The 8,788-nt window shown below is 45.7% G+C and overlaps 1 protein-coding gene across 1 annotated transcript in view; it reads left to right on the forward strand.

Annotated features, from left to right (window-relative positions):
* Positions 1-8,524: 8,524 nt before the first annotated feature.
* The window catches only part of CHGA (chromogranin A), a 10,011-nt gene continuing 9,747 nt past the window's right edge, over positions 8,525-8,788 (forward strand). The window contains exon 1 of the mRNA XM_035326842.1: positions 8,525-8,587. Within this exon, the coding sequence (XP_035182733.1) occupies positions 8,545-8,587 (43 nt within the window). The 5' untranslated portion in view covers positions 8,525-8,544. The remainder of the gene's footprint in view (positions 8,588-8,788) is intronic.

The following is an 8,788-nucleotide window of genomic DNA, read 5'->3' on the forward strand; positions in this document are numbered from 1 at the left end:
CTTGCTAGAAACCAGGAACAATTTCACTTCTTCATGAAGTACCACTTTAGATGAGCTGTCTCTCCTAGCTGCCTGTTTGCCTTGGGTCATTGGACCTCTAGGATGACAGGGAGCATCTGGATGATTTGGCACTAAGTAAAGCAGGCTGAACTGGAGCAGCCAAGGAGATCACACATCCTAGCAGGGAGGGCCGGAAGGACTTATCCCAAGAGGTCAGTTCTTGCAGCAGCTGAGAAGAGCACCAATACTCGGCTCTCCACAGCCTATCTTAAGGCAGAAGATAAGGCCACACTGGAGCTGCAAGGGACAGCGATGCCAAGCCAGCACAGATGGACAGAAGGAGAGCTATCCCTGATGCCTGACAACCCCCTCCAAAGCAGAAGTAGTTCTTCCATTGTGATCCACCTGTTAAGTGTTGTTCTGGGGCTTTGGAAGCATTATTAATGCTTCTGGCTTTCCAGTATACATGAAGGCTTTTTCCAGTAGCTGTACCTACAAGGAGCTTGATCCTGTACCATTCAAATTCAAATTCCCATTAATGTGACTACATGAAGATCAAGTCCTGAAGCCTTCTTCCCAAGAGCTTCGCAAAGAAAGAAAGGCTGGAGCATTTTCCTAAGACCCATTAGTGAGCTGATCTCTCTGGAGCTTGCACCCTTCCACAGAATAGTGCAGGAAACCTGGAGTAAGGCTCTAATTAAATATTTTGACACCAGAGAAAGGAATTGGGTCAAGTAGTGTGTTCACAAGTGAGTCTTAATAAGCAGTGCTTGACATGGCCAACACTTCCTCTCCAAGTGACCCTGGAAAATTGACCCTTCTCAGCCACAAGGTGCACTTTCAGTAATGAGGAGCTAGCTTCAGCTCAGGATTTATCTGGGCAATAAAAAGGAGACTTTCTAGGATCTTTCACTCTCCAGTGTTTTTAATATTGCTACAAGCTTAGGTCTACAAAAATCTTCAGCTGACCAAAGCAGACCTGTTTAGTCTTTGGTTGCTCTAAACTGATGTTCAGAGGGATAGAAAGCATTGATGTCAGCCATTAGATACACAGAATACAAAATGATTCCTCATCTTTATTTCTGGTGATGAATAAAATTGACTGACACCTCTTTTTTGCCCCCACCTTTTTAAGACTTCCTCTGAACAGCAGTTATTCCAGCTTGTAGCTGACATCCTCACTGTTACCTCCACTGCTCGCCTGAGTACAGTAAAAAATGGCATCACTGCCTCTGGGGAATGCTTCCCCAGCTTCTCTCTCTGCAGAAGCCCCGGCTGCCAGAAGCCTTCAGGTGCTCAGTGACAGAGGCCAGCACTGCCTGTGTGAGGCAGCAGGCCCCGGTGACAGGTGTAGGACTCAGCCCAAAGCTCACTGAAATGGGCAAGAGTCAGCCTATTGACCTGTACATGTTTGGGTTCAGGTTTTTAATTAATGATTTATTTAGAAATGTAAATAATAAATTTGTGCCTTACATACCCAGTGCTTACTACACGTACCTATATCAAGTAAAACAGCTGCAGCATCTTCTCAGTACAGAAAGTCACGTATTCACTGTGGGTTTAAATGAAAAGCAAATGTAGTATCCATTTATCTTCCCTGCCTGGGGGAACCCTTCAATTTCTGCTCCAGTGGGACTGCACATGACAGCAATTGCTTCTTATAGGGCATGAAACATGTACGAGGGTTTCACCGTGTTTGTAGTTATCTAGCTGCCTCCATAAAACAAAAAGCTGTTGTGAGCCAGTGGACGTTGTTCTAGCAAAAGAAAACAAAACAAAACAAAACAAAACAAACACTAAAAACAGAGAGAAACACATGGCTAGGCTTTTCTCTCTTTCTTTCAAGGAGGAACCTGTCCCAGCCATTCTGTCCACCGAGCATGGGGATGTCCCTTGCTCCACAGCAAGCAGTTGCTGCTCCCAAGGACAGGCACAGCAGCCCTGCAGCCCCTGCTCTCCTAGCAAGCTGAAGTGCTGGTGAGGAAGGAAACCTGAGCTCCTGCGTGGAGAGGAAAAGCTCAGCTGCAGTAATTTAAGATTCTCTGGCTGCTCCTCAAGCTCTGTGCTAATGCTCTTGGGCAATTCAATACCTGAAAGGCTACCTCTTCCTGTCCTCTGTTTAATACAGCAGGAACGGGTTTGCTTTGCCTGTAGAGAGAACAGTCATTAACTGGCGTTAATGTGCCATTTGGTGTTCAAAAACGGCCTTATCAAGAGAACATCTGAGGGGAGAGCCAGCTGCACTGCGAAGGTGCAGCTCTGCTCGGGAGGTGCAGGGAACGGCCTGACCCAGAGCAGGGGGTGGCTGGGGACAGGGCCAGGGGGAACTGCGACGAATGAAGCTGCATTGGGAGGCTTTTTCCTTGCCCCGTCCAGGCAGAGTCAGGTTGTCTGGTACAAGCTGAGACCACTCTGCTACTCCCTTACTGCCGGCATGTCTGAGAGCTCCAGACTTTCTCCCCCTCCACTCCACAATGTCTTTCATGAGGGAATAAATACATCTAGAAGGCACACGGACTCCTGAGGCCTCCGTGTGTGGTGACTGCTGAAATTAAAAACAAGTCTTTCAGGTACCCCCCGAAGAGTTTCTGTGACACTAGTGAGTGAAGGCTCAGAATGTCCTAGGAGAGCAGGATACACCTGCATGTCTTTGCTATGCTACCCATGCTGTAGGTAATTTGGCTGTGGGAATCACTGGCTAGTAGCCAGGACTGAAGGAGCCATATGAGGAACCAGAACAGTGGGACTGTTCCTCTTGGAAAGGAGATGATTAAGGGAAAAATGTAAATATCCATAAAAGCCTCACTGGTCTAGGGAAATCTATTCAAGACCTTTTGCTTCTCCCAGCTTATAGCATCAGGGTAAGATGCAGTTTGAAAACAACAGATGAAATATTTTTGCACAATGTTTAGGCAAGCTGTGGTACTCACTGCCATAAAAAGTCAGGAGTATGTACCAAGTATGAAGAGAGGTTTTGCTCAGGGGAACAAGAAAACTAACTACTTCTAATAACACTAAAACATTGTGGAGCACTGTTAAATGGATGGCCAGATTCTGAAAGGTTTGGAAGCTGAGATTCAGCCTGGTACAAGGGCAGGGAGTGACCCTGCCGCTGCCCCTGTGAAGCCCCAGAGTCTCTGGGTGGATCCTGCCTTCTTGCTCCAACCCAGAATGGCAACTGCTGTGTCCTTATGCTCCCTATCTCCAGGTACGTGGTTCCATGGATGTGTTATTACTGCTGCCTACAGAAGAATATTCTTGGGGGACAGAAATGTCCCAGAAGTTCGTAAGTCTGCCTTTTGTGGCTGGCACTTTGGGGGGACAGAGGAGTGCAGAAAGCAGATGCTCAGATGACTGTTCCCCACTGCTTCCCTCCCTCCTCCTGCAGCAGCAGGGAAGCAAGCTGTGTTCAGCTTTCTTTTCATCTCCTCAAGTGTGATATTTCTGATGTAAGCCAAGGAGATCAAAGAAACCATCTAGAATGGAATGTGCTCATGTGTTCCACGATCCTAAACCCCGCTGTTAGAAAAATGTCCTTTTTATCGTAATTGTTTTTTAATTACGGATTTTGTCCGTAATTGGGAGAGTTAGAGTAAGTGCGTTTAACTTACACCTCCAGAAACACCCCTGCCATGCTCACAGTGCTTGATCAGTGTGCACACTCCGGCAGTGGGGGCATCCCATGAGACCTATATACCCTAATGCCTCGGTGAGCTCGGTGTTCACTGAGCAACTGGCCTAGCAACTAGCAAGTGGACGGACAGCGTGGGACACTTCAGGAAGGAAGGAGCTGGTGTTTAAAGGCAGAAGATGAGGAGTAGGATTAATCAGTACCAAATTTACCAGGTAGCCATTTAATGTGCATAATCTGGGCTGAAGCCAATGCTGACTGTGGGCCCACGTGTTAGCTGTGAGCTGCAGGCAGTGTGGGGGTAATCCTGTGAGCACGCGGATCCCCAGGAGAGGAGTGCAGGTCTAAAGACCTGAATCACTCTCCGTATTTTTTTTTGTATGACTAGGTTAAAAAAGAGAAAAGATCTGCCAAGTTTACTCTTTAGAATTTTTTCAATTACAAAATATAATTCCACATTTTCCATTTAAAAAATAAAACAAAATAAGCCCTGAACCCTTAACTAATTAACCCTAGTGCTTGTTTGCCATCACTAACTCTCATAAACCTTGTTAGTGCCTGAGGACAATAAATAGGACTATCTGTCTCTGACTTTGGGGGCAAGCAAACATTGAGCAATATCAATGGACTTCACATGAACTTGTTTAAGACCATGCTAGAACTTTGAAAATTATTTTGTGTTACTTAATATTTACATTAGCATGGCACAGACGTTGTTGTCACAAGTCAAATAGAACCATAGCCATGGGAATAATCAGTAGTTTCCTGAGGAGGTTGTTGGGGATCATTTTGGCCACGGAGATCCTCCATCTCCACAGCTTTTCTTACTGGTTCAGTGGGGCTCACAGGAATAAGCAAGGCCTTTCTGTATGTGTCAGGTGAAGCGACCAAAGCATTGGAGGAGTATAATATTTTCCTGACTGGTGTTTGAATGTTTTTTAGAAAAACTATAGCGAGATCCAAACTATTCATAAGGGCATCCAGATGGTATTCTCTGATTGCTATGGAGAAGTCTCCCCTCCCAACAGGGAACATCATCCATCCGCCGCAGCGAGAGCTGTGCATGCCAGGCAAGGATGGAAATGGATAGGCAGTGCAGTAGCCACTGTCAGGACTGAGCACGATATGGGGCTTTTTTGATGGTGTGTAAGTAACCATTTGAACAGGAAAATCAATTAATTTCAGGTTGGTGCAATCACAGTCTAGACGAAGAAAATCAAAGCAAATCAACATCAATTTGCCTCTGACCTGAAAAAAAAAAAAAAAAAAAAAAAAAAAGAGGAGAGGGGACTGCCTTTTAGCAGCATGGATGGATATTCACAACAGCAGCCTGAGCTTTGAAGCTTATTTCTATTTGCAGGCAGACGAGCATGGCTTGTGTCAGGGAATTGAGAGGCAAGCACGACTGACTAACGTGGGCCTGAAGGAAAGGTGTTAAGTGGGGTTTTTAATAGGCCTGGCTGCTAATTTGGCAGTGAGATTACATTCTGGTTTTCAGTCAGTTATCTACTAATTTCATATGCAAGAATGTAATTGTTGTTAATATTTTGCTTACTGATCTGTTTGGCTCAGGTGCAGGTAATAGACATGAATTGGCTTCATTTTTTTTTTTTGGTATCTTTGTGAAAATGATGCTTTTCTTCTTTCTCTGCCTTAGCTCCCAGATCTCTAAAACCACAGCAGTCTGAAATTCAGTATCAGTGTTTCCAAGCACAGGAGAGGGGTGAATTCTTATCCCAGTTTCAGCCAAGGAATTAGAGAACAAAGCTCTCCAAGTAGCTCAGAGCCATACCCCAGATCCTTTGGCTTTATTTCCTAGATTCTGGTGGAAAAAATGGCTCTTATGTGTCGGCTGAGAATAACATTTGAGCCAACTAACCTTTTTCATATAAGATGTTCATACATCAGCATGGCTTTCAGGCTGACCCTCTTGTTCTCTGAGCTTAGAGCATGGCTGGTACAACAGCACAGGGTGCCTACTTCCATCCATCCAGACATTGCATTTTTCTCTAATCACCTTTCAGGCTAGGAGGGCAAATATCCCTTTCCCACCACAATAACTCATTGTCCTGTCCAATTGCACATATTGCGCTAGTCACTGCAGGCAGGTCATAGCATATAGCTCTCCATATTCTCACCAGACATCATGCACTAGAAATTAAACAGCTATAAGAAAAAAAAGGCATTGTTCTCTAAAGACATAAACAGCTTCTTTATAAGACTGGAATTGGTCAGAAATGCCTACCATCAACATTTTGCCAGCCACTAAGGAGCTACTCCTGTTCTCCGTATACTAAACCACAAACTACTTCAGAGACTCACAAACCTGCTCTTCCCTTGAAGTCTGTTTCTGGCATTGCCTTTCCCTGAGTGGCAGAATACCTTCCACTTTTTCATTTGATCACTTTCGCTCTTTGACATAAATCTTTCCCTGACATGCTTTACTTTGACAGTTCCTAATATAGCTGTGCCTAATGAGACAAATTCCAATAGCAGAAGTACTGATTGCTGGATTAACAGTTTCATATCCATTTCCCTGGGGCAAGATATAGAAAAATTCATCATCCATCATGTACTACAATGGGAGATTGCATACCCTACCTGAAAAACATTTAGTTTCTTCATCGCAATGAGCATAAAGGATGCAAGACCACAGTTTGAGAGAGGGAAATGTATAGTCGCAGGCACCACATATTCTTCTACATTTCTCAAAAAGGGGCCTCAGGGAAGAAAAGGGCCTTGTGTAAGCAACTGGATTAGAACTGAGACAATTTATCACACTAATAACATCAACATTTATAAGTAAGGATAAGTAAATATTGACTGGGTAAACATAACCCGATAAACAGATCAATCTGTTTCTCTGTTTGAAATACATGGGAATTAACAAGCTTAATAATGTTCAGTGTTTTATACTCAGAGACTAAAATGATCTGGTGTACCTGAAGGAGTAAAAGGCTATTGTATTAAGACAATAATAAATAAATTAATAAATAAATTCAACAGCACTCAGAAACACACACCCACGGAGAAAAAGAAAAAGAAAGAACAGAAAATGAAAATTTTAAAAAAGAAAAAGGAAAAGGAAAAGGAAAAGGAAAAGAAAATTTAAAAAAAAAAAAAAAAGAAAAAGAAAAAGAAAGAAAAAGAAAGAAAAAGAAAGAAAGAAAAAGAAAAAGAAAAAAAGAAAAAGAAAAAGAAAAAGAAAAAGAAGAAGAAAAAGAAAAAGAAAAAGAAAAAGAAAAAGAAAAAGAAAAAGAAAAAGAAAAAGAAAAAGAAAAAGAAAAAAAAGGAAAAGGAAAAAGAAAAAATAGCTGTTGTTCCTGTTAGATGCAGGTTTCCCATGCAACAAGAACTGTCATGGGTGTATATTTCCTGGTCTTATAAGCATATAACCCTGAATTAATGTTATTGAGAAAGTACTGTTTAGATCAATTTATTTCCAGCTTTTCTCTGCTATTAAATAAACAAAATGCAACAGACAAGGAGAACTTTGATTTTGCATATTAGAGGACATTTCAGAGTACATTTGGGAACACATTTCCATGCACAAAGTGGAAACCTATGTGCTCCCTGGGCTCAAAGAAAAGTTTTAGTCAGAACAAAAACGTTCTCATGTCCTCGAGCACATGGCTTCCATAACAGGGCAGTGTGCTTTTCTGAATTTAATTTTCTAGTATAAGTCCCTGACTTTTGTGACCTCTGAAATTGCTTTAGGTATAATAAACTCCTTGCATACCATTGACACTGAGTAACAAGGGTGCACATTGGAAGGAATAAGACTGAGCTTGTTCTAAAGAAACACTGCGGTCACTTTCAAAGGAGAATCCAACCGGCAGCCCTCACAGACACTGCACCCAAAGAATAAATAAGCATTTTGTCAACAGCACGAGGATGATTGTGACTAAGGGAATACTCCAAGTCATTATTTCATCTCCCTACTTTTCCCTGTGATCAGGTAATCTTGCTTACTTCAGTGCTGCAGCGCTTAGCAGTGAGGGTATGTACCACTACAGTGTGATAGTATTGCTAGTTGTGAAACACTAAAGAAAGGAGAGTGAGGTATTAAGGAAAGGACAGCAACGTATTGCTTGCAGAGTCACAACGCTGAGCTAAAAGTCAACACATTTTGCTATTTACACCAAACACTATCCTACTACTTGAAAGATCTGTCATAAAACATCTGGGACCTGACGCCTCCATTGGCAGACTGGCGTTGTTGTGGCCGGTTCCCTGGCAATTGACCGCTCTTACAGGCACTCCTATCCTTTGTGGAGGCACCTAGCAGCCATCTAAAAAGTTCAACATCTGTTCTAAACTATTTGTCTAGTTTTCTGTGGTCAGGGAACGGCAAGGGCACCCCTAGGGGGCAAATCCACGCAGAGGTGGCTGTGCCGGCTGGGACACGAGGTGCCAGTCCCCGACTTCTCGTTTCTGTGATACACAGAGGGCACCCGTGCACGTAGGTGGCCAGTGCTGGCTGAGGCGCATCCCAACCCTCACCAGTTTCCTGACATACGCCTCACAACCATCTCGCCCCAGCTGAGCTTTACAGGATGGAGGGACTGGAGCCTGGCAGCACTTTGCCGGGCAGCCGGGGGGGGTGGGGGTGTGGGGTGTCGGGGCTGCGGGAGCCCGGCGTGTGGCTGCTCCTCGCTCCCTGTGCACGGCTGGGGGCCGGCTGCCTCAGAGGGGAGGGCAGGGGGGAGAGGAGGCGGCTTCCTCCTGACGCCATTTCCGAGGGGCTGCCATATATAACCGAGCCGCTGCTGCAGTGCCCGTCTGGGATCCTCAGCCTGGGCGCCGCCGGGGCAGGCACGGCGCCGCGCTCCCCTCAGCACCCGCCGGGACCCTCCTCGCCAGGGCCAGGCCGCTCCCTGCCGCCTGCCCCGCTCCGCCCCACACACGGCGCCATGGGCCCAGCGCTGCTCGCCCTCCTGCTGCTGGCCGTGCCCGGTGAGTGCGGCCGCCAACGGGACCCCGGCCCCCGGCACCCCGCCGCCGGGCCCCAGCACCGCGGGCAGCGCCGCCACGGCCCGGCCCGGCCCCGCTCCCCCCGCCCCGGCAGCACCGCGGACAGCGGCCGCCGCAAGGTCACCGCCCCGGAGCTCCTTCCCTTCCCTTCCCTTCCCTTCCCTTCCCTTCCCTTCCCTTCCC

This window comes from Oxyura jamaicensis, chromosome 5 (genome assembly GCF_011077185.1).
Source record: "Oxyura jamaicensis isolate SHBP4307 breed ruddy duck chromosome 5, BPBGC_Ojam_1.0, whole genome shotgun sequence".
Classification (NCBI taxonomy): domain Eukaryota; kingdom Metazoa; phylum Chordata; class Aves; order Anseriformes; family Anatidae; genus Oxyura; species Oxyura jamaicensis.